The 26,923-nt window shown below is 41.9% G+C and overlaps 1 protein-coding gene across 1 annotated transcript in view; it reads left to right on the top strand.

Moving 5' to 3' along the window:
- Positions 1-26,923, top strand: part of TSHR (thyroid stimulating hormone receptor) — a 177,267-nt gene that overhangs the window by 95,743 nt on the left and 54,601 nt on the right. Inside the window, exons 2-5 of the mRNA XM_040225987.1 lie at positions 7,228-7,299; positions 13,375-13,449; positions 22,997-23,071; positions 25,781-25,855. Of these exons, the coding sequence (XP_040081921.1) occupies positions 7,228-7,299; positions 13,375-13,449; positions 22,997-23,071; positions 25,781-25,855 (297 nt within the window). The remainder of the gene's footprint in view (positions 1-7,227; positions 7,300-13,374; positions 13,450-22,996; positions 23,072-25,780; positions 25,856-26,923) is intronic.

The raw sequence follows: 26,923 nt of genomic DNA, 5'->3' as shown, positions 1-26,923 counted from the left end.
AACATTTTAAAAGTTGTGGAAGAAAGAGGAGACATGTGAATTTTAGAGTGGAGACCTAGATAATTTATACCAAAAGTAAATATATATATATATTTTTTTAACTCATCAATGAGTTTATTTTTCCAGATTATATACACACTATTATGAATATATCCAGGTAAAATGTACAATCTGCAAATTGACTTCAACTATTTATATGATCAGCTACCATTCTGCTAATTCATTTAACATTATTGAAACCACTCTTCTGCATTATAATCATCATGTTATTAACTAAGTTCATTCAATAAATAGATAATTCATTTTCATCTTAGGTGAAGACTTATTGCTTAGGACTTGTGGCTCAGCAGGTAAAGCCTGCAATGTGGGAGACCTGGGTTCAATCCCTGGGTTGGGAAGATCCCCTGGAGAAGGGAAAGGCTACCCATTCCAATACTCTGGCCTAGAAAATTTCATGGATTCTATAGTCCGTGGGTCTCAAAGTTGAACATGACTGAGCTACTTTCACTTTCACCATGTATATTCTATCATTAGTGAGACAGTTGCACTGAAGATACGTAATTCTTATAATTGTATTCATATGGGTGGCTTTCTTTGATGAGAAATTTGGCCAAGAAGAATACCTTGTTTTGTGAGCATTTCAAAAATTTTGTCTTTTAAAGCACGTTCTACTCTTCAGGTGAAGAAAAAAAAATTATTTTCTTTCTAGTCTTCTGGGTTCTCAGCTAGGGCTTTGTAACCAAAGACACAGTAACAAGAGGAAAGCATAGAGGTGTGTTTAAAATGAGTTTTACACAGCATGGGAGCTTTATGAAGAAATGGAGACTTGAAGAAGTGATTAAACCTGAGTGATCATAGGCGAGCGTTCCACTTTTTGATGAAGAGCGGTGGGAAAATGTGATAGGATGGAAGGGGTATGAGCTAAGACTAGTAAACTAAGGGAATCCTGCAAGGTCTGTTCATTCAAATCCCCTAGCATCCCCCTGTCTTCCCGGTAAGACTGTGCTTCTCTCTGGGCATTGGGAAGGCACCCTTCACAGGAGGGTTTTATGACTTGCTTCAGAGGGTGAAGCAATAGAGGGGGGTCGCAAAATCCTTCCTACACCCTGCTTCCCACATTCCCCCAGCTTAAAATATTCAATATGCCAACACAATGTGTTTTGGGATAGTATATTCCAAACTCCATCAACTGCAATGAACTCAGTAGTTGTGGTTTAACGTGTTTGTGTGTTTACATGTGTGAAAGAAACGTGTATTACAGATTTCAGAAATTCATATATTGGAAAAGAACATAAACATTGTTTGAACCTTTAATCCAAAGGCTTTTAAACTGCATCTAAATGCTATTTTTGCTCCAAGTTAAACTTCTTAGAAACCATTGTTACTCTGATTTCCTTTTCCAATATTTATTTATTTGGCTGTGCAGTCTTAGCTGTGGCACACAGGAGATCCTCAGTCTTCGCTGCAACATGTGCATTCTTTAGATACAAGATGTGAGCTCTCAATTGCCACATGTGGGATCTAGCTCCCTGACAAGGAATCAAACCCAGGTCCCCTGCCTTGGAAACATGGACTGTTAGTTACTGGACCACCAGCAAAGTCCATCTGGTGGGCTTTTAAATTTTTTTAAAATTAGATTCTTTACTTTTGGAGACAGAATTTTTGCCAATGCAAGTTACAAATTAGGTCCAAATGACCTACAAGCAGCATGTGCAATCTTAGATAAGTTTGCCCTCAAGATCCATGCCTTAGGACATGCTCTATAAGTAAGATTGTCTTTGAGCTCAAGAAACTGGGTCTCTTCAGGTGATACCCAACTGGTGTGTATCTTATCTTTTTGTTTGCCTTAGGCATGGCCCAATTTGACTGGGAGATTTTAGTTGCAATGACTTGTTGTTCTCATTTATTTTTTAACTTTAGAATCTTGGATCTGGACCAGTTGGATTTAATCAGTCTAGTTAAGAGAGTGTAATAAGGAGAGTTGTGAGGGGGTGCAGGTAATTTATGGGCCCTGAATTTCTGGACTCATATGAAGGCACATCGCATTTGATGCCCAGTCACCAATGTTGCAAAAGGCTCACGGTCTACTCTTTTGTTATTCACATCACCTCTCTCTGCCCCTAAGTTAATAGGTCCTTTTAGAATTAATTTGGCCTTACTGAGGCAAATTGGAAGGGTCAAACAAGAGATGGCAAGAGTGAACGTCGACATTCTAGGAATCAGCAAACTAAAATGGACTGGAATGGGTGAATTTAACTCAGATGACCATTACATCTACTACTGTGGGTAGGAATCCCTCAGAAGAAATGGAGTAGCCATCATGGTCAACAAAAGAGTCCGAAATGCAGTACTTGGATGCAATCTCAAAAATGACAGAATGATCTCTGTTCATCTCCAAGGCCAACCATTCAATATCATGGTAATCCAAGTCTATGCCCCAACCAGTAATGCTGAAGAAGCTGAGGTTGAACGGTTCTGTGAAGACCTACAAGACCTTTTAGAACTAACACCCAAAAAAGATGTCCTTTTCATTATAGGGGAATGGAATGCAAAAGTAGGAAGTCAAGAAACACCTGGAGTAACAGGGAAATTTGGCCTTGGAATGCGGAATGAAGCAAGGCAAAGACAAATAGAGTTTTTCCAAGATAATGCACTGGTCATAACAAACACCCTCTTCCAACAACACAAGAGAAGACTACACATGGACATCACCAGATGGTCAACACCGAAATCAGATAGATTATATTCTTTGCAGCCAAAGATGGAGAAGCTCTATACAGTCAACAAAAACAAGACGAGGAGCTGACTGTGGCTCAGATCATGAACTCCTTATTACCAAATTCAGACTTAAATTGAAGAAAGTCGGGAAAACCACTATACCATTCAGGTATGACCTAAATCAAATCCCTTATACAGTGGAAGTGAGAAATAGATTTAAGGGCCTAGATCTGATAGACAGAGTGCCTGATGAACTATGGAATGAGTTCATGACATCGTACAGGAGACAGGGATCAAGACCATCCCCATGGAAAAGAAATGTCAAAAAGCAAAATGGCTATCTGGGGAGGCCTTACAAATAGCTGTGAAAAGAAGAGAGGCAAAAAGCAAAGGAGAAAAGGAAAGATATAAGCATCTGAATGCAGAGTTCCAAAGAATAGCAAGAAGAGATAAGAAAGCCTTCTTCAGCGATCAGTGCAAAGAAATAGAGGAAAACAACAGAATGGGAAAGACTAGAGATCTCTTCAAGAAAATGAGAGATACCAAGGGAACATTTCATGCAAAGATGGGCTCGATAAAGGACAGAAATGGCATGGACCTAACAGAAGCAGAAGATATTAAGAAGAGGTGGCAAGAATACACAGAAGAACTGTACAAAAAAGATCTTCACAACCCGGACAATCACGATGGTGTGATCACTCATCTAGAGCCAGACATCCTGGAATGTGAAGTCAAGTGGGCCTTTGAAAGCATAACTATGAACAAAGGTAGTAGAGGTGATGGAATTCCAGTTGAGCTATTTCAAATCCTGAAAGATGATGCTGTGAAAGTGCTGCACTCAATATGCCAGCAAATTTGGAAAACTCAGCAGTGGCCACAGGACTGGAAAAGGTCAGTTTTCATTCCAATCCCAAAGAAAGGCAATGCCAAAGAATGCTCAAACTACCGCACAATTGCTCTCATCTCACACGCTAGTAAAGTAATGCTCAAAATTCTCCAAGCCAGGCTTCAGCAATACGTGAACCGTGAATTTCCTCATGTTCAAGCTGATTTTAGAAAAGGCAGAGGAACCAGAGATCAAATTGCCAACATCCACTGGATCATGGAAAAAGCAAGAGAGTTCCAGAAAAACATCTATTTCTGCTTTATTGACTATGCCAAAGCCTTTGACTGTGTGGATCATAATAAACTGTGGAAAATTCTGAAAGAAATGGGCATACCAGACCACCTGACCTGCCTCTTGAGAAACCTATATGCAGGTCAGGAAGCAAGAGTTCGAACTGGACATGGAACAACAGACTGGTTCCAAATAGGAAGAGGAGTACGTCAAGGCTGTATATTGTCACCCTGCTTATTTAACTTCTATGCAGAGTACATCATGAGAAAGTCTGGGCTGGAAGAAGCACAAGCTGGAAGCAAGATTGCCGGGAGAAATATCAATCACCTCAGATATGCAGATGACACCACCCTTATGGCAGAAAGTGAAGAGGAATTCAAAAGCCTCTTGAAGAAAGTGAAAGAGGAGAGTGAAAAAGTTGGCTTAAAGCTCAACATTCAGAAAACGAAGATCATGGCATCTGGTCCCATCACTTCATGGGAAATAGATGGGGAAACAGTGGAAACAGTGTCAGACTTTCTTTTTTGGGGTTCCAAAATCACTGCAGATGGTGATTGCAGCCATGAAATTACAAGACGCTTGCTCCTTGGAAGAAAAGTTATGACCAACCTAGATAGCATATTGAAAAGCAGAGACATTACTTTGCTGACTAAGGTCTGTCTAGTCAAGGCTATGGTTTTTCCAGTGGTCATGTATGGATGTGAGAGTTGGACTGTGAAGAAGGCTGAGTGCCGAAGAATTGATGCTTTTGAACTGTGGTGTTGGAGAAGACTCTTGAGAGTCCCTTGGTCTGCAAGGAGATCCAACCAGTCCATTCTGAAGGATATCAACCCTGGGTGTTCTTTGGAAGGAGTGATGCTAAAGCGGAAGCTCCAGTTCTTTGGCCACCTCAAGCGAAGAGTTGACTCATTGGAAAAGACTTTGATGCTGGGAGGGATTAGGGGCAGGAGGAGAAGGGGACGTCAGAGGATGAGATGGCTGGATGGCATCCCTGACTCGATGGACGTGAGTCTGAGTGAACTCCGGGAGTTGGTGATGGACAGGGAGGCCTGGCGTGCTGCGATCCATGGGGTCGCAAAGAGTCGGACATGACTGAGCGACTGAACTGAACTGAACTGAGGATTTGATTAGGCAAGTTACAGATTTACTTCTTGATAGGCAGACAGGACATACTGGGTAAAAAGAATGGCTATAAATAGGTCAGTAAGGTGGTGGTCAGATGTCAGGGGAGGGAACCCATTCTGTAGTCCTGTGATTAGATCTTTTGCTAAGCCTGTGCCTCTGGACCATGAATTTCCCATTTCTCAGTATTTTCTCTCCCCACTGGTAGGACAGAATAAGCCAGAGTGAGCTCAAGTTTATTTCCCTTCTACAGGCTGTAGATAACTAACTTCCCCTGAGCTCAGGCTTTGTTAAGAACAGAGTGCTCTGATATACAGTTGACTTTGAACAGCATGGCTTTGAACTGCCTGGGTCCACTCATTTGTGGGTTTTCTTCTGTAATAAATACGACAATTCTATATGATCCAGCAGCGGTTGGTTGAATCTGCAGGTACAGAACCACACATACTGAAGGCCAACGATAAAGTTATACGTGGATGTTTTAAAGTGTAGGGGTTGATGCCCCTAACCATTCCCTCCAGTGTTCAAGGTCAACTGAATTTCCAAATGCTTCCTTTTCCCCCTCCTCTGACAGAAGCACAAAGGGATTTTTTCCTTAATATCTGGTGGAACTCCTGGAGGTAAATCTTACAAAACGGTGGCGGTCTACCTATAACTAGGTTGTCCTGGAGTTTTCAGCTCTCAGAGCTGTGTGCACTGTGCCTCTGGCAATTTGTCAGTCACAGCTCAGGTTTTCATGAATCTGTACCTTGGCACTGGTTCTGCCCCCTGCCCCCTGCCGGCCCTATAGCTTTTGCTCATGAGTCTCTGCTCTGAGAAGTGGGGACTCCTGTCTGTCTCTCCTGTCCTGGGGACTGTGGTTTGTCCTATCTACCCCTCCCCCACAGATCTAAAAAGAGTTATCAATTTTTCTGTCTGTCTAGCTTTTTATTTACTGTTAGGAGGGAGGTAGGGGACTTCCAGGCTCCAGTCAGACAGAACCAGACACCAGAATTTCTAAATACATTTTAATCACTGCAAAAATTAGTAGTTCAAAAAGTACAGAGATCAAGGAAATCAAGTATTGAGAAATCACCCTGCAGCCTAGAAGGGAAAATACACAATTTCAGTCTAATAGCTTTTAAAAAGCTTTACCAACATACAAATGGCAAAAACAAACCATGAAGAGCATGATAAGCATGTGCATTGGTTTTTTGCAAACTGAGTTAGGACAATAGGTACATCTCTTTCCATACAGAATTCAAGTGGTTGCTATAACAAAGAAAAAGTGAAATTAAAGTCATTCAGGCCTGCCAGACTCTTTGTGACGCCATGGACTGGACTATACAGTCCATGGAATTCTCCAGGCCAGATAACTGGAGTGGGTAGCCTTTCCCTTCTCCAGGGATCGTCCCAACCCAGGGATCGAACCCAGGTCTCCCGAATTGCAGGCAGATTATTTACCAGCTGAGCCACCGGGGAAGCCCAAGAATACTGGTGTGGGTAACCTATCCCTTCTCCAGCAGATCTTCCTGACCCAGGTACTGAACTGGGGTTTCCTGCATTGCAGGTAGATTATTTACCAGCTGAGCTACCAAAGAAGCCCCATAACAAAGAGATTAAACAATGGAGGGTCCAGGTGGAGAGACATACTAGAACGCATCAAGATGTCTCACTGCATAGGAAAACCAGTCTCAATCTTCTGAAAAGTATCAAAAATCAAACAGGAAGAAAAGCCACAACCAGTAGTTTGCATGTGCAACTAAGATGCCCTGATCCTGTGAAGTATTAGCTCCTTGTTAGTCATTTATTTCCAAATTGCAGCAAGTTCATGATAAGATCAAGGTAATGATTGAATCAAGCTTTGCTTGGGCAAAAAGGTTATAACCATACCACTATTTTTAATCCTCTTAATACACTCTTAATAATACTCTGGTGGCATTTCAAGATTTTTTATTGACAAAGAATTCAGTAGTCCTAATAAACTTATGAATATATTATGTTGCCCTTCTGTTAACTGATTGAATATGATCTTATACAAGGCATACCAGTTTACTGCAAATTCGAAGGCAATGTCTGAAGATTTATTTTCTGCATTTGAATCTCTTAATTCTCGTTTTGTTGGGGAGAAAATTGTTTGCTTTTCATCAAGTATTATTTTTGTTGATGATGTATGATAAAATATATATTGTAATGACTGTCATGCTTCTAATAATGTGTTCTGTATAATTAGGGTGGGTTACTAGAAAAATCTAATGATTTGGAACTCTGTGTGACTTTTTTTTTTATAGGAAGTTTATAGAGACTCATCTGAAAACCATTCCCAGTCGTGCATTCTCAAATCTGCCCAATATTTCCAGGATGTAAGTCACATTTTTCTAATATAAAAAGATGTTTGCAATTGTGATATGTAGTTTTCTAACAGGGTTCTATCAAGAAACACACCTGTTAAATATTGCACTTACATAAGGCAATGATGGCTACATTTTCAGTATAGATGAAGTTTATGTATGAGGTGTTTATTTGATTTTGCTGCATCTCCACCCCCTAATCCCTCGACAATTTTTTTAAATCTAAAGCAAATTTAAGTACCTTTGGTGTTAAGAATTTACTAATTCTTAGTGTATGTCAATATATTTTGATACATGGCAAAACCTTAGCCAGTAATCTCTCCCCCAAACAAATATATATCTCTGTCTCTAATCTATCTATCCTCATTACCAATTCTTGATTCTCTTTTCACCACCAGTACAAATGTTAACATTTTCTCATAAATGTAGTCAATAATTTCAGACTTCTCACTTTTAAAAAAAAGAACTAAAAGTAATTCTTAATCATAGAAACCAAACTGCTGTACACTCAAGAGTGAGGAGAAAATGAGTTTCCATGTTGCATTGATGAGTGTATCTATGTATGAAATGAGCCAGGTTTTTATTTTAATTCACTGATTCTGACAAGCAGCACAGATAATCCAGGCACACCAATAACAACGCCTCCAGGAGCAGCCTGTGTGGTCTCTGGCTAAAATTAGTCAGTTCACAACCACTTATTGTCCCGTGTGTCATTTCAGGGAGTTGAGGTTTTTAGTTGTCACAGCTGGAGAGAAGGGTGCTACCAGTATCTAAGGGCTGAGTTGAAGGATCTGCTCAACATCCTAGAAGGTGTAGAATACTCTCCACATACGGCCAAGTATCTAGACCAAAATATCAATAGTACTGACGCTGAGGAGCCAACCCAGCTGAATGTCTCTGCAGCTTTGTTATTTTCCTACCAGCCCTTCCTTTTTTCCAAATTCTCATCTTCTTTGGTTTCCCTGCTGTTGTTCCGTCCCTCTTTTTAACATTTTACCCTGACTCCTCCCCCTGTCTCCCTTCCTGGCTTCCTATTTCATTCAGATCCTTACATACCAGTTCTTTGTTTATTTTGTCCTAATTGCTCTATGCCCTCTGCCCCTTGAATGAACACTCTCTTGCTTTTGGACTCACTGTTACCTAACACAACGAATTCTTAAAGGACTATCTCTAGCTCTGATTGTTCCTACAGTTCAGGGCTATACTATAGATTTCTTTCCTTCTTTCTTTGTTTAAATACACCGTAGTTTTAAGTTTACAGCAAAACGGAGGGGAAGGTAACGAAAGTTCCTGTATACTCTCTGCCCGCTGCCATGCGCACTCTCCCACATTATCAACTTCCCCCACCAGGCTGGTACAGTTGTTAAAACTGGTGAGTCTACACTGACAGATGGATTTTATTTTTACTATCTGAGCAACCAGGGAAGCCCAAGAATACTGGAGTGGGTAGACTATCCCTTCTCCTGCAGATCTTCCCAACTCAGCCATTGTACCAGGGTCTCCTGCGTTGCAGGCAGATTCTTTACCAGCTGAGCCACCAGGGAAGCCCTTAGTGTCTCTCCTTGGCTATATTCATTCATTCACTCAGCGAATAGTTACTGAGCCTACTTTGTGCCTGGTACTTTGCTAGATGTGTTACATACAATAGTTGACAATACTCATGGAACCTCCAGTTTCCTTCCTAAGAGAGTAGGAAGTACCATGATGGAGTCAGTTCTAGGGTGACCTAGGAACTCATGTGAGAAGTTTGTTACCTGGATAGGGGGTGTGGTCAGGGTAGGTTTCCTGGAGGAAATGGTGCCTAATTTGCAATCTATATTGTCTGGGGGAAAAAAACAAAAACAGATGAGGGAAAGGTAAGTCAAAGAAGAAGAAAAAATGGCTGTCAATGAAATTAAAAATAAGTTTGTGGAAGCTGGAGCTTAGTCTCAAAGTGGGAACAGTAGAGAAGAATAAAACTGGGACGTAAATGAGGACAGGGCTTTGTGAATCTTTTGAAGGAGTTTGAAATCTCCCCTAAGGATTAAGCCACAGGATAACTATATGCAGGGAAGTGACAGATCAGATGTTTTAGAAATATGCTCTGTCTGTGCTGTGGAAAATGCGTGGAAGTGGAGCAAACTGGAGGCAGGAAGCTAGTGAGGAGGTTGACTCAGTGCCCAGGGAGAGGGGTGGCAGACTGAATGGGGATGGCTTGAGTGGTAATTTAAAAAAAAAAGTGGCCAGGTTTGAAAAATAAGGGAGAAGAGAACAAAAGTTGGTTGACTTGGAGGTGGAGGGAGGTGGAGAATTTCATTGCTGTTTCCTTCTGGGACCTCTGTGTGGTTGACGAGCACGTTTGCCAAGGCAGAGAAATTTTCTGTGTGTCTGCTATGGAGGGGCAGGGGATAAGTCAGGAATTCGATTTGGGGCACAGGGCATTGGAGGTGCCTTGGAGGCATCAAGCAGCTATATCTAGTAGACATCAGGGTATCAGTTTTCATCAGTTCATTCAAGAAATATTGATTCATTCCCTGGCATGTATCAATTGCTGGTCTAAGTGACTGGGATACCTCAGGGAACAAATGGACAACGAACCATGTGCCTGTGGAATTTACATTCAAATGAAAGGAAATAGACAAGGAAGCAAAAGCATAATAAATAAATATATTAATTCAGGAAGCAAAAGCATAATAAATAAATATATTAATTCAGGAAGCAAAAGCATAATAAATAAATATATTAATTGAGGAGGGGATTTGGGTATCAATGTAGACTAAGGACCTTAGAGCTGGAAATCCCAGGTATGTAGGGGCACTGGGGAGAGATTTGGGTAGAGATTGAAACTTGAGAGTCATAAACAGGTAGAAGTAACATGACCAGGGAAAGGCATCAGAGAGGCTAAAAAAAAAAAAAACTGAAGAAAGAACAATTATTTTAAGAGTATGGGGTCCCTCAGGAGGCAGGAGGGAATGCCATCCAAATAGGGGGGTTGACCTGCTGGAAGATGGTCATGTTTGGTGCTGTAATAAGAGAGTAGTAGTATGGCGGGGGAGGGCAGAGGCAGGTAAATGAATAGGCTTGTTGGAGGGGAATTCCAGAAATTCTCATCTCAAGGTTTCAATCTTTTCTACAAATTATTAAAAAGATTATCTACTCATACTGAGGGTAGAATGGCAGGGTTAGAAATTTGAGAAGGTTTAAAATAAAATGATGGACAATAAAAGAAGGAAGGTTAACTGAGATGTTCAGGGTGTCCAGGCAGACCTGAAGGTCCTGAGGAAGATTCCTCCAGGGAGTCTGTGCTGAGATTCTCCAGTCTGGATTAAGCATGCCCGGAATCCCATCAGAGAATTTATCACTGCACATGTTAATCCCATTTACCAGTCTGTATCTCTCACTACTGTGAGTTCCTGGAAGCTTGGGAGCAGGTCTGATTGGTCAGTGCCCATTTACTAACATATAAAGTAAGTGTTGAATATATATTTGTTGAATGAAAGCATACACACACACATAAAAAATCCCATGGACAGAGGAGCCTGGCAGGCTATGGTCTATGGGGTCGCAAGAGTCCTACACAACTGAGCGACTGAGCACACAGCACAGAGAATAGTCAGGGAGCCATCACATCTTGGGGGAGGAGAGAGAGCAGCAGGAGGTTTGTCTGGGACAGTACACTGTCCCACCTATTATTCTGACATAAGTATTAATAGTACCCTGTTTTAACTCACAAAAATATCCTATTTTGGATGATAGATGATATGGTTACCCTAGTGATTACATACAACTTACATGCAAGGAAGAAATTTGAGGAAAGGGTTGGATCTGATTTTTCCTGATTATAAAAATAGGATAAGCAATAGGGAATCATTGCTTTTATCCCACTGAATAAATGGTTCCTATGTGTTGTCTTTGCAACCAAGCTATGGCAGCCCTCTAAGGAGGTATCATTCAGTTGGATAAATTGGAACTTCATTTATTATGACATGTGCTGAATGACTAAAACCTTAAGAAAGCTTTGCCCTTCCTAAACCTTTGCCCTTCCTAAGAAATTCAGGGGAAATACTGGAGCAATGGATAGGATGCAAAGTTAGGAAAACAAGTTTGCCACCTTCGTAATTAAGCTTGTCCCTCAGATTGCTCAGCTTCACCCACCTTGCTGCTGCTGCTGCTGCTAAGTCACTTCAGTCGCGTCCGACTCTGTGTGACCCCATAGATGGCAGCCCACCAAGCTCCCCCGTCCCTGGGATTCTCCAGGCAAGAACACTGGATGGGTTGCCATTTCCTTCTCCAGTGCATAAAAGTGAAAAGTGAAAGTGAAGTCGCTCAGTCTTGTCTGACTCCTAGCGACGCCATGGACTGCAGCCCACCAGGCTCCTCTGTCCATGGGATTTTCCAGGCAAGAGTACTGGAGTGGGGTGCCATTGCCTTCTCCGTTCACCCACCTTAAATCCCCATAATGTCTACACAATAAATTCTTTTCAATATCCTCAATGGTTTCCTCTCTGTTAGAGATACGATATTTGGATCAAAATAATTTATGTAATGTTATCCACAAGTGGCAAGGGCTTGGGAGATCTGACAAATCAAAGGATTATTGGTTAGAGAGTAGATAATTCGAAACGGACAGGACAGGACCCTTAAAATACTCACAACACCAGTGATAAAACCTCAGGTGGAACAGTCAGCACTCCTCTTACAAGCATGGCATTAATGAAAACATTTTACTGGCAGATTCAATTCAAACTATGCGCCAGGGGTTCTTAACCTTGCCTTGCACCTCAGAGGGGCTTCCCAGGTGGCACAGTGGTAAAGAAACCTCCTGCCAATGCAGGAGACCTGGGTTTGATCCCTGGGTTGGGAAGATCCCCTGGAGGAGGGCATGGCTTCCCACCCAGTGTTCCTGCCTGGAGAATCCCATGGACAGAGCAGCCTGCTGGGCTACAGTCTGTAGTGTCGCAAAGACTCACACATGACTGAGCACGCACACACATACCTTAGAGTCATCTGGGAAGCTTTTTAAAAATAAAAGTATTTGACCATCCCTATATACTCTGAATTAATTATTCTGGACCAAGTCTTAAGACATGTTTCAAAAGCCTCCCAGATAGTTCAGCTGTGTGGTCAAGGTTGAGAAGCTCAGCTCCGCACCGTCTATTAATCATTAATTTTCCCAGATCTCATAGAAATGCCTCTCAGGAACACGCAGTCCTTGAATTTGGCTGCATTAGTCATTCTTATTACAGAATGGAATTTTAAGGAGACTATTTGAAACATCATCCCTTGTGTATTCTTCATGAGTTGTATTTTTTTTTTAAGTACTTAGAACTTTGTGTTGCCTTTCATTTACAAAGTTCAAAACAAACCTTGAGTTTTCAGCCTCATCAAAATAAAAAAGCAAAGTCTTGAGAGAGCATACAGCCACCACTACAGGGAATGCGCCAATAGAGAATGGTAGCTTTTTCTTCGTCTGTGAAACTACATCTCTACTCTCATGATGTGAGGTATTCCATTAAAGATGCTTCTTATTCATTTGTGTATTCTATTCTGCCATCTTTCACTTTCTGCTATTTTGAGTAACTCACCTATTCATTCATTTACTCATTCATTCACTTAATTACATATTTATTGGAAGTCTACTACAAGACAAGCAATATGAAAGGTACTCAACATTCAGTGTCCATCAGATACCAGGCTCAGTTCTCCATTTCAGAGAACTGGCTGTCTAATGAGACAACATAAATCAAATATCATCCAGGCACTTGCAAAGTTTCACTGTGATAATTAGTGGAAGGAGAAGTTCGTGGTGCCATAAGGCTATCCTATGAGAAATTTGACCTAATCAGGAAATTTGGGGAAAGCTTCTAAAGGAAGTATCAGTTCAACAAAACCTGAAAAATGAGTAAGACCAATGAATTGGGAAACTTTCAGATAAAACAGCATCTAAAAAAACTACTTTTAACATAATTAGGGAGAAATCATGAGGGTTGTACATGTTTCATGACCTGGGATGCCCCTGAGAAAGCAGTTACATCAGAATTAATGGTATATTTGCAGTTCACGACCTTACTAACTTTCTACTTTGTCTTTTATTTTTGTGACATTCAGCTACTTGTCAATAGATGCAACTCTGCAGCAATTGGAATCACATTCCTTCTACAATTTAAGTAAAGTGACTCACATGTAAGTACAATGAAAAGTGCAGCATAAATCCAGGCCTGGCAGAAGTTAAAGACAAAATTAGAAGTCTTCTTCTTAAATTGTCATTTCTATTACTGCTATGTTGTAGATTTTATTGGCATGAATATCAGTAAGTCTAAATATTTACTGGCTACCTACTAGATTCCAGGTTCTGTGCAAGTTTCTGGAAAATTAACATTTCCCCCCTCAATTAGGAAAGAGAAATGTAGCCTTGTGAGATTAAAACAGGAGTGAAGAACTCTAGGTTTTGAGTTGGTCAGAGTGGGGTTAAAACCCTGGTTTCTTTGCCTGTCATTATCTAACCTTGATGTTCCCTGGTTGCATAGTGGTTAGGTCTCAGCAATCTTATTATCTCACCTTGGAAAAGTCACGTAATCCTTCCTGTTTCCTCATTTGTAAAATAATGGGAATAAGAGTTCCAACTTAATATGCTCATTATAAATATTGAATGACACGATGCACGTAAGCATTGAGCACAGTGCCTACTGCACAAAAGACTTTCCAGGTGGTTCAGCGGTAAGGAACCCACCTGCCAGTGCAGGAGACGCAGGTTGGATCCCTGGCTCAGGAAGATCCCCTGGAGGAGGAATGACAACCCACTCCAGTATTCTTGCCTGGAAAATTCCATGGACGAGGACCCTGGCGGGCTACAGTCCATGGGCTCACAAGAGTCAGACAGGACTGAGCAACTGAGCATGCCCACACGCTACCACACATCAATCAATACACTTCACATTGTGTTTTTATTTCTGTGGTGCCTTACAAGCTATAAAAAGTTTTATATAAATAATCACATTATATTATTTTAAGCAGCCCTGTATTGTGAAATATTAACTCTTTTCTTGACGACAAACAAAAATACTTATCAACTATAGTGTTCTAGACATTATGCTGAATATTTATGGACTTTATTTAACCTTCAAAAACCCTGTGAAGTAGAGATTATCATTTGTATCATTTAATTAAGAAAAACATAAATGTAGAGGAGATAAACATGTTATCCTAGATCACACAGTTACTAAGGAAGAGGGCCAGAATTTTCACATCGTGAGTATCTGCCTCAAATATTCTTTCCCTGAACACGACAGTGTGCTACCTTCAAGAACACTGAGGCTCAACTTCGTTCCTTTGTATGGCTGCGTAATATAGCTAGTGGGAAGCTTCCCAGGGAGCTCAGCTCAGTGCTCTGTGTTGACCTAGAGGGGTGGGATGGGGAGGGTGGGAAGGAGTCCAAGAGGGAGGGGATGTATGTATACACAGCCGATCCACTGTCTTGTATAGCAGAAACTAACATGACATTGTAAAGCAGCTATATCCCAATAAATATAAATAAATAAACATGCAATCTAGGGGGAAAAAAGAATACTGAAGCCCAGAAAGTTGTCTCCAGCTATATTAGGCTAATTCAGTTCAGTTGCTCAATCGTGTCCGACTCTTTGCGACCCCATGAATCACAGCATGCCAGGCCTCCCTATATTAGATCAGCCATCAGTCTGAAAACTAGAGGAACCAGAAAAAAAAAATCTGTTTAAAGGGATTTGAATGTTATGAAGGGAGCAAGAACTTAAGGGGAGAGAAGGAGATCTCCAACACAGTGTTCGATCATTTTCCTCTTGAAGAATTTTCTGAATTGTAAACAACAGCTGAGGGTTTAGGGAAATGACCAGAGGTTTAGGCAGTATCTTAGGGCTAGGGAAATATTAATAAATGTTTATCACAAAATAATTTTATCAAAATTAATTTACCTAATTCTTATTCCTCATTTTGCATCAGTAGAGTACAGCGTTTAAAGTATTTAACAAAATTCTGGCTTTGCCAATATATTCACATCTTGTTTTTAAAGTAGTTAATTAGTTACTACTTCCCTATACTTCTCAAAGCACACAACAAAGTTGCCCTGATAGATGTCCAGGAATTATTTAATTTTAATGAATCTCTCCATGCTCTGCTGACTAGAGAGAGCAAATTTAGTCAGAGAGGCTTGTCTCCAATTTTTTCCAAACCCACTTAAAAGCAGACTACAAAAAGAAAACAAACAAACAAAAAAAACCTGAATATCAAATTTAAGTAAAAGTTGATAAGGATCTGGGACTGGCTAAGAACTAGGTTTTTGGCCAATATTCTCATTCAGTTTCTTGTTTTAAACAACACAGTCTTACATACTGTTCAGTCACTAAGTCATGCCCTATTCTTTGCAACCCCATGGACTGCAGCACACCAGGCTTCCCTGTCCTTCACCATCTCCTGGAGCTTGCTCAAACTCATGTCCACTGAGTCAATGATGCCATCCAACCATCTCATCCTCTGTCGTCCCCTTCTCCTCCTGCTTTCAATCTTCCCCAGCACCAGGGTCTTTTCCAATGAGTCAGTTCTTCCCATCAGGTGGCCAAAGTATTGGAGCTTCAGCTTCAGCATCAGTCCTTCCAATGAATACTCAGGGTTGATTTCCTTTAAGATGGACTAGTTGGATCTCCTTGCAGTCCAAGGGACTCTCATTGTATTTGAATTTATTTCGAGTCCAGTTCTGCTGACTGGAGCAGCTTCTCGTAAGTTACTTTAAGTCTCCATTCTGAGTGAGAGTCTGAAGCTTTCCTAATACCCTTTGGCCCCATCTAACTTTGCAAGTTAAAGGCCAACTCGACTTTATTGTTGCCCTCAATTCTTTCTCCGCTTGGCCTGCTTTTCATTCATGGACTGGAGATGTTTAGGGTGTGGGCAAATATCTCTAAGGCTGATGATCACAGTCAAATGCTGGTAACTAATGCCTAGTGAATATTCAAGGTGGGGAGCGGGGATATGACAAAGGAAGAATATCAGCAGTTGGAAAAAGTTCCTTCCTAGGAGGGTTTGAACCTTCCTTTCCCCCTTCTTTGGCTGCTCCCTCCCCAGCCTGAGAACTCCTTTCTCTCACCTTGCAGGTTTCCCTTGTTCTTTGGGTTTGGACTGTGTACTAAGTACCCGCCAGAATGCCAACTTCTCTGTTTTGGCTCTTAGTGAGAATTAACAAAGATTTCTCAGAAGAAGAAAAACCCAAATCTAGACATATGATTGGTTGTAGTTTCTGACTCTTGCGACCCCATGGACTGTAGCCCACCTGGCTCCTCTGTCCGGGGGATTTTCCAGGCAAAAATACTGGAGTGGGTTGCCATTTCCTTCTCCAAGGGATCTTCCTGACTCAGGGATCAAACCCACATCTCTGGGAATGACAGGCAGATTCTTTACCACTGAGCCACCAGGGAAGCCCTAGACATGTGGTTAAATGAACCTGACCTAATGCTAGATTGTTAATCTGCGGTCTTGTGAGAACACCGCATACTGAGCATAATGTTAGACTTTTCATCTAACTCTCCATTTTATTTGAAATCCAATGAAAGGAAATTAATCCATAATGAGCATTTATATTTCTTTTAAGGTCTGGTTGATGGTTTCCTATAAACATCATTTTTAAAAAAAAAAAAAGGAAAAAGAAAGAGCTGTATTCGGAGTTAGAATTCCTATCTTAAGGCCCAGAGTTGCCTCTAACTGTGTGACAGAAGATCGGTCACTTAATCTTTCTAAGCATCTCCATCATTTTTTTCTGCAAAATAAGGATGATGTTACCTGCTTCACTTAAGTTGGTTCTTCTATTCCCTCACTGGTAGAAACTTTCTCAGTAATAAGTATACCCAATGTCTTTTTGCCTTTTAATCTTCCAACACTAGGCTTTTTTTTTTTTAACTTTTTATTTTGTATTGGAGTATAGCTGATTAACAATGTTGTGATAGTTTCGGGTGAAAAGCAAGGGACTCAGCCACACATATACATGTATCCATTCTCCCAAGCCCCTCCCACCCAGGCTGCCACATAAAATTGAACAGTTCCCTGAGCTATACAATAGGCCCTTGTTCTAATCAATAAGCTTCAAGATCCTTAAACATTTCCCTGACACACCTAAATTACCCCTTTTTGTAAAAGAACATACTTGAAGATTTAAGCAGACTATTTTGCACTGTGTATTAAAAATTGTTTATACGGAATATATATTGCTTTGTTTTGCTCTTTTAAAATTTGGGATTTTTTTTGCATGCCTTTTATTATATTTTTTCTTCATTTGAACAAGATAAAATAAAAAGTGAAAGTCACAAAGTCCTAGCCTGTAAACCCTTCCCAGAGATGACCACTATTAACTGTGTGCTTTGTATTTTAACAATTTTATCCATGCTTATTGTATGAGTTTGGGTAGGCTAATTACTGTAGGAAATAGACAAAATTTAAACTGTGTAAACCCCTATGGTAACTGAGGGGTATTTCTTGCTCACAGGACCATACTGGGTGGGTGAGCAGGTGGCAGGGTGGCCCTCCTCCATGCAGTCACGCAGGGATCCAGGCTGTTGGTCCAGAGGCACTGACATCTTCAGCTGTTGTTCACTCACCCTGCAGGGCCATTCTATCCCAACACACTGCGCTGCAGTTACATGGAGACTGCCTTCCTCTTGCTTTCCCCAGCTTCCTGGAAGCATATCTAGCCTCCTGCATGCTTGGGCCATAACTGCAGATTCAAATTCACCCTCACAGGCATTCTTGAAACTCACTCAAATTTGTACTCCTTTTTCACCCTTCTTCTCTTATCACACACTTCTGGTACTTACCCTACACCTCGTTTTTTTTTTTTGAAAAGGTTATACCAGCTGCGTTCACTTCTGACATCTGTCTTCATTTAACTAAACTACTGACAGTCCACACCCCTTCCTCGCTTTAGCTGAGGTTTTAGTTTTTCTAGCTTTATTGAGGTATAGTTGCCGTATAACATTGTGGAAGTTTAAGGTATACAGTGTGTTGATTTGATATACTCACATATTGCAAAATGATTCCCACCATAGCATGAACGAACACCTCTGCCCCATTACATAATGACCATTTCTTTTTTGAGAACATTTAAGATCTCTAGTAGCAACTTTCAATGATATAACACAGTATTATTAGCTATAATCATCATGCTGTACACTGATTCTCAGAGTTTGCTGGTATTATAGCTGGAAGCTCGTACACTTTAGCCAGTATTCCCCAGTCCCCTGCCAAAGCCCCATCGCAGCCCCTCTCCAAGTTTGGCAGTTTTTAGATTTCACATATAAATGATTTCATACAATGTCTATCTTTCCCTCAGCAGAAATTTTTAAAAAGTCACTTGCGAGGAAGTGTTAACTTACCTCAGAAAGCGGCTTCTTTTGCCTGGTGTTTCTTTTGATATCTCTTGTCCATCTTTCCTTTTTTTTTCACTCTTACTGAAAAGCCCATCTCTTTTGTGTCTCCCCTCTCCCCCACCTCTTTCTTCTCTTGCAGCCGCTATGTTGATTACAGCCTCATTTAATCAGCTGTAGCCAACAGCAGTGTTTATTTTCCCTTAATTCTCTCTCTGCTTCTAAAGTGGATTCAGCTAGGCTATACTCTTTCACTGTGACATTCTCTTGGGATACTCACTTGAGTTCGCTTGTTCAACAATAGTCACTCATGGAGCAGTTTTCCAGACTGCAAACCACACTCGGAGAGGTTTCAAACTCTAACTAATTTGCGTTTGACTGACAGCAGTTCAACCCCTCCCCCCAAATGGAAAGCTCTGGCAAGGAGTTTATTGCTCCCCACGAAGAGCACCTTGACTCAGCAGAGGCTGATGGTCTTAGAGGCACATGGGGGCCGGGAGCCTGTGCACATGGGCAGCCCGCAGTCCGTTCACCCAGCATAGAGGGAGTATCGGGGACACAGGACGCTTAGTTTCAAGTCAGAGCAAAATGTAAACGGTCTGGTTTAAAGTGGGTCTTTCCCTGCAGGGTCTTGGTTGGGTGAAGATCATGACGTGATAATTTAGGATTAGTAGACACAATGGGAAGATGATGAGGCAATGGTGTCTAAGAGTCTTGGGATATAAACTGTTGAAGTGTTGATGGCTCTTTCAAGAAGTTCCCTCAATGAACAATAACTTATTTTCCTGGACAAAATGATGTTAATGAAGAAATGAGACCGGTAAGGTCACACCAACAATAAACAGTAAACTGACCTGGGCGATGGTTTTTGTTCTCAGAGTTGATGCCACTCTCTCTTTTTCAAGAGTCTGTTTCATGTTTGCTGTACTTCGTCAAATGTCAAACCTTGTAGAGTTTTTTGCTCGTTTGTTTGTTTGTTTTAATTTTTACAAATATTGCAGTACCCCCAACCTGAGGTCTCCAATGTCTGCTCCAGCTTTCAGTTTGCTCAGGTGAAACACAGTAACAAAACTAGAGCCTTTACTGTACACACATGAAACCTCATATAGACATTATTTAATCTTCACAAGAGTCTTATGAAAGAGGCACTAATATTGTTCCTGTTTTACAAATTAGGAAATTATGGCTCAGAGAGGTCAAGGAACTTGCCCAAGGTCACACAGCTAGAAGTGGCAGGGCCAAGATTTGACCTTCAGTTCAGTTCAGTTCAGTCACTCAGTCATGTCCGACTCTTTGCGACCCCATGAATCACAGCACGCCAGGCCTCCCTGTCCATCACCATTTCCCGGAGTTCACTCAAACTCACGTCCATCAAGTTGGTGATGCCATCCAGCCATCTCATCCTCTGTTGTCCCCTTCTCTTCCTGCCCCCAATCCCTACCAGCATCAGAGTCTTTTCCAATGAGTCAACTCTTCGCATGAGGTGGCCAAAGTACTGGAGCTTCAGCTTTAGCATCAGTCCTTCCAGTGAACACCCAGGACTCATCTCCCTTAGAATGGACTGGTTGGATCTCCTTGCAGTCCAAGGGACTCTCAAGAGTCTTCTCCAACACCACAGTTCAAAAGCATCACTTCTTCAGCGCTTAGCTTTCTTCACAGTCCAACTCTCATATCCATACATGACCACAGGAAAAACCATAGCCTTGACTAGACAGACCTTTGTTGGCAAAGTAATGTCTCTGCTTTTCAATATGCTATCTAGGTTGGTCATAACTTTTCTTTCAAGGAGTAAGAGTCTTTTAATTTCATGGCTGCAATCACCATCTGCAGTGATTTTGGAGCCCCAAAAAATAAAGTCTGACACTGTTTCCACTGTTTTCCCATCTATTTCCCATGAAGTGATGGGACCAGATGCCATGATCTTCGTTTTCTGAATGTTGAGCTTTAAGCAAACTTTTTCACTCTCCTCTTTCACTTTCTTCAAGAGGCTTTTGAATTCCTCTTCACTTTCTGCCATAAGGGTGGTGTCATCTGCATATCTGAGGTTATTGATATTTCTCCCGGCAATCTTGCTTCCAGCTTGTGCTTCTTCCAGCCCAGCGTTTCTCATGATGTATTCTGCATAGAAGTTAAATAAGCAGGGTGACAATATACAGCCTTGACGTACTCCTTTTCCTATTTGGAACCAGTCTGTTGTTCCATGTCCAGTTCGAACTCTTGCTTCCTGACCTGCATATAGGTTTCTCAAGAGGCAGGTCAGGTGGTCTGGTATTCCCATCTCTTTCAGAATTTTCCACAGTTTATTATGATCCACACAGTCAAAGGCTTTGGCATAGTCAATAAAGCAGAAATAGATGTTTTTCTGGAACTTTCTTGCTTTTTCCTTGCTGCTGCTGCTGCTAAGTCGCTTCAGTCGTGTCCGACTCTGTGAGACCCCATAGACAGCAGCCCACCAGGCTCCCCCATCCCTGGGATTCTCCAGGCAAGAACACTGGAGTGGGTTGCCATTTCCTTCTCTAATGCATGAAAGTGAAAAGTGAAAGTAAAGTTGCTCAGTCGTGTCCGACTCTTATCACCCCATGGACTGCAGCCCACCAGGCTCTTCTGTCCAGGGAATTTTCCAGGCAAGAGCACTGGAGTGGGCTGCCATTGCCTTCTCCTTAGGTCCATCCAATTATTCAGTAATAAAATAAAAAGTTAATAAAAAGGTGCAAATTACTACAACATGGATGAGCCTCACAGACACTATGCTAAATGAAAGAAACCAGACACAGAAGACTATGTATTTATGATTCCATTTATATGAAATGTCCAGGTAAGGCAACTTTAGAAGTAGAGAGGAGATCAGTGCTTTCTAGGCAGAGGGCAGGGAGTGGGAATTGACTGCAAGTATGCATATGATTACTTTTATCATTGATAGAAATATTCTAAAACTGAATTGTGATGATGAATGCACAATTCTACAAGGTTACTAAAAATCATCTAATTGTATCAAATTGCAATGCATAAAAGTATGGAAACTTTCCTTCAACAAAACTATTTTTTAAAAATCCCAGAGGCCAGATTCTGTCTTCTAGCTGTTTCCAGCAACCATTAGATGCAGGTTCCTTTTAGGAATCAAGCCTCAGGTGCCATTCAGAAGGGGTCAGACTATAGGCCTCACTAAGTTTTCTTACGTTCTTCATGTAAGCCTGGGGAGGGCCTTTAAACTCTTAACCAATTCACACATGTTGAATACATTTACTTCTATTAATACCAATGAGAACCTACTTCTAACAGGCACTGATTTCACTGATGCTAGCTGTGCGTTTCGATAGCATGTATATAAACCTAAATAGATGAGTTATAGACCTATATGATATTATCACATGTGCTGAAGCGTTTTAAATAACTGTATAGGAAAATAGCTTCTCCGATGGCTCAGTGGGTAAAGAATCCACCTGCAGTGCAGAAGACACAGGAGACTCAGGCTTGATCCCTGGATAGGGAAGATCCCCTGGAGAAGGAAACAGCATCGCACTCCAGTGTTCTTGCCTGGAAAATCCCATGGACAGAGGAGCCTGGCAGGCTCCAGGCCACGGGATCACAAAAGTGTCAGACACGCCTGAGCGAACAAGCACGCGGGAAGATAAGGGCCTCCCTGGTGGCTCAGTGGTAAAGAATCCAGCTGCCAATGCCGGAGATGCAGGATGGATCCCTCAGTCAGGAGGCTCTCCTGAAGAAGGAAATGGCAACCCACTCCAGTATTCTTGCCCAGAAAATCCCATGGATGGAGGAGCCTGGCGTGCCAAAATCCACGGGGTCGCAAAGAATTGGACACAACTTACTGATTAAACAACAACAACAATAGGAAGATAAACCCAGGTGAACTATGAATACTTGTTACCTCTACTGCCTCTGAAATAGCAATGGACAGAGGAACCTCACCGACCTTACTCCGGTGCTGTTATCCATTACATAATCCACGCAATCCCCTGCTCCTCATGGCCAGGTTACTTGTTATTATCAATAGTAAAGATATCTGCCCTCAACAGACCACTGGAGAGATTTTTAAATCTAAAAGGAAAAAAAGTCTCTGAGGCTATGGATAAGAGAAAGGTCCCCCCCCCAATTTAGATGGATTGAAGCAAGGTTAATGATGAAAGAGGGCTGAACAGCTGTTGTGTCCTGGAGAGAAGCAAAAAGTAGCCTTTTGTTGGTGGGACTGGTTCCTGGCATAAAAAGTCCCTGGGCACCAAGGAAATATGTATTTGTCTCATGAACCTTTGTTAAACCTGATTAAGACTGTTTTATCTTTCATAAGAACAGAAACGACTATATTATAGTGACTATCTTTCTTGTAACTTTTACAGAGAAATTCGGAATACCAGAAGTTTAACTTACATAGACTCTGGCGCCCTAAAAGAGCTCCCCCTTCTAAAGTTCCTGTAAGTATTAATTCCTATCCCATCCTGCCTCTTTTTTAAAAAAGAGAATTCTAATGTAGGAATATCCCCGGGATAATGTGGACCGCCATTTTAGCGGTGAGTGGTTGGGTGGCCTGGGACACACCACATCCTGTGACTTACTCCCCACCTTCTCCCTTCAGGCAAGGTGTCAGGTGAAGTGAGTCACATTTTTAAAACCTAATCAAGGGACTTCCCTGGTCGTCCAGTGGTTGAGAGTCCACCTGCCAATGCAGGGGACGTGGGTTCAATCCCTGGTCCGGGAAGATTCCACCTGTCACAGGGCAACTAAGCCCATGCTCCACAAGAGAAGCCCCCACAATGAGAGTCCCGCACACCGCAGCTAGAGGGTAGACCCCACTCGCCGCAAGTCGAGGAAGCCCGCACTCTGCAGCAAAGACCCAGCGCAGCCAGATAATACTACTCACAAGTTGGCACCTAGTGCTGGGACCAGAGTCCGCCCCAGGAGACATGAGAGAGAAAACGCCATCATGTACACGGGGTCTTGAAATGAATGTACCCTCTGAGAGCCCACCAGTCAATTTTGTTAGGGAACAGGTATCGCAAAATTAGAGTGGCTGTTACACTAAAACGAACCAAGAAAGGCGACACTTAATCTCTTAGAGGTTGGGAGGGGCCCTCAACAGAGAGGGACAGCACTTTCTGCTTGGGTGACACCGTGTGAGCTGACTGCAGTCTCAGTGAGAGCGGGGACCACACGTTTCCGTCCTCTATTGTACTTCACTGCCTGTCTGCTCAACCAAGCATGCTCAGTGAGTGTGTGCACACATGCAGGTCCTCTGGGCACCCTCCCTTCTTGCCTCCTTTTCTGTTCACATGGGCTGTGAAAGATTAGGACGCGAAAACATTACGAAGGAAAAAAAAAGTTAACCTTCATCCCAATACCCAGAAACAATCACTATTCACGTATTAGTTCATTGCCATCTAGGGACTTTAAATAAAAGTATATATCCAAATATATTTCATGTAATAAGTCTTCAAGGATGAGTAGAGGTTACCCAGGAGGGGGAGAAGAGAAATACAGGTGGGTGGAATAGCATGATAAAGACACGTAAGTGTGGAACCGCGTGGCTTATTTGGGGAATGGAAAATAGTTCAGTGTTGAAGAGGTAGGGGTGGGAGACGCCAGGGGAACAGAAGAGGACACGGATGGATATGTGGCTGACGGGGTATCTGGGAAGTAATAAAAATGTGCTGAGCCACAAGGGAAGCCCAATAAAAACTTAGAGCACAAGGTAATTGCTCCTGTGTGGACTCTGAGCTTCAATCCTTTAGTAACTTTCATTAGTAGACATCAGGTTCCCTAGTCTGTGCAAGGCTTGGTGGGGAACATGTCGGATAATAAAACGTTGTCCTTGCCTTCAAAGAAGCTTACCATTTTTTAAAGGAAGATTTATATATGGAATTGAAAAGTTCCTCTCCTAGAAGAATAGTGGGAAGTGACAATGAGAGGTACATACCTTTATCTGGGGGTGCAGGTAATTACAGGAGACATCAAAAAGGAGATGGACTCATCTGGGGTTTTAAAGTATAAAGAGATCTTGGTCCAAGTCCCTAAGATGGCATTTCCAGCCCTTTCCAATACGGTCTCCACTTAACTCTCAGGCTCTTGCCCCCTGCTCTTCCATATGAACTGCTGTTGCAATTGAATGAGTTTATTTACCGTTCTTCAGATATCCCTTATGGGAAGTTACTTCTCTCCTTGGTTATTTGGAGCTTCCCATTTGCTTTTTTGAGACCTCAGGCTCCTGCTTGCTCTTCAGATCATGTGCCTTCCCCTCTAGGAATCAGGTCAGAATTTGCCTTAGAAGGGGCACCATAGGGATTAGAGTTTTTTCTGCTGGAGACTTTCTATAAAGGTTTGCTGGCAGTGACGAGTTCTTAGCATGGCACGCCAAGGCTCTCAAACAAAGCGCAACTCTACTGCCTGTGTTCTGGGAGGTACAACAGCGTTAGACCAACTAAGTCTGGGAGGCATCCGGAGCCTGAGCTTTTATATTCATGCTGTTTTATGCACATTTTTATCTTGACATTTTGCCCTGATGATACAAGCTTTGGAGAGTGAAGACATTGTCTTTGACTGATTTCCTTCTTTGTCTGAACATTTTTTTATGGTACTGCTGCCGTGGTATTCTCAAGAGGCTGCCAAGGGAGTATCATTCTTGGTAAAATAACCAACACAATATAAGGTAGAGTTTGCAAAAGGGAGCCTGGCTTGGAGTCGGTAATTAGATTGTCTTCCTGTTGCGTCCTTCCCTTATTCCACCCTCCCTTCCCCCGACACCTGCATCATATCCTCCAGTTAAAACAAGGGAATCACACACACACGCGCACACACACACACACACACACACACACACACACAGAGAGAGAGAGAAAGCTGAATTCCTGTTTCTAGGAATCCCACGTGGCTCAAACGATCCCCAGATTTTCCTAAATAGAACAGATGTATTGACGCTGGTGGACTGGGTAAATTCTCGTACTTTGAGGAGCATCATCCCATCCAAGGGCTGGAACTTGCCATGGTTTCTCAGATAATTGACAAAAGAGTCAGGATTTGATCCTAGTCTGACGTCAGAACACATTCAGCTGTTACATTATTCTACTTCCGATGTGTTGGTTTTCTTACCTTGTTTCTATCCTTTTTTTCTTCTTTTTCATGTACTATAGTGGCATTTTCAACACTGGACTTAGAGTATTCCCCGACCTGACCAAAATCTATTCCACTGATGTATTCTTCATACTGTAAGTGTGCCGACAGGCAATATTCGGCAGTATTTTACTGGTCGCTAACAAGAATTAGGGTGCAGCCATAGATGTTGGTTGGAACCAAGTGAAGCAGTTTTTTTGAGGAGGAAGCAGTGGTCATCTGTGACAACCACCCTGATGAATGAAGAAGTCAGGCGAGGACTGAGAAATGCCCGTTGGGTTTGGTAATACGGGGCACTGTGATTCTGAAAAGCGGGACTCTCTGGGTGGAGAAGTCTGTTTGGAGTGAGCTCAAGAGAGATTCGGAAGGGGGAATTAGAGACGGTGAACTCTTTCGGGAAGTTTCACTATTAAAAAGAAGCAGAAAAATATCTCAGTAGTTGAAGTACATGGAATAAGGAGAAAAGGGTCTTTTTTTTTTTCCTAAATGTGGGAGAAACTGGCATGAGCGTTTGCTGATGGGAGTGACTGAATAGAAGGAAATTTGATGATATTGAGGATATTTCATTTTTCACATAGCTTTTCAAACACTTTCCCATGTGTTATCACGTTTGCTCCTCTTAACCACCTTACAAGGCATAAAAGGAAGTTACAGTTGTTACCCTATACAAATGAGGAAGCTGAGGAATAGAAAACCTAAGGGATTTGGTCTGAGGAAGGTCCCAGGAGCGGTCATGGGTGGTCTCCAACCATTTCCTGGGACCTCTGACTGGGAACAATTGCTCTTTTCCAAAATCCGTGACACAGTCAAGTGTCTTACTAGTTGTACAGGCATGAAAGGACATATGCAGAGAGAGTTACAGGTTGAGTTTGTACTATGGAATCAGCAAAATATATCAAGAAAATGATAGGATCCAAACTCTTGGGATTTTGCTAGAAAAAAAGAAAAGAAAAGCCCATGCTCCTTTGCTGCAGAAGAGCTCTGTTCAAAGTATATCCCATCTTCCAGCAACTAGAACACAGAAAGTTCTCCAGGAGCATCTGCCTGGCAGCGTTTTCCAAGTGAATGACACGTTAATAATAATCATGAAATGAAACCCATCGATCCCATTCTACCGACCCTTTTCGGGGGTTCCACACACTGAGGAAACGAGTTGCTCTGGA

This window comes from Oryx dammah, unplaced genomic scaffold (assembly GCF_014754425.2).
Source record: "Oryx dammah isolate SB20612 unplaced genomic scaffold, SCBI_Odam_1.1 HiC_scaffold_26, whole genome shotgun sequence".
NCBI classification, from domain to species: Eukaryota; Metazoa; Chordata; class Mammalia; order Artiodactyla; family Bovidae; genus Oryx; species Oryx dammah.
This window is presented reverse-complemented; position numbering and strand designations above follow the sequence as displayed.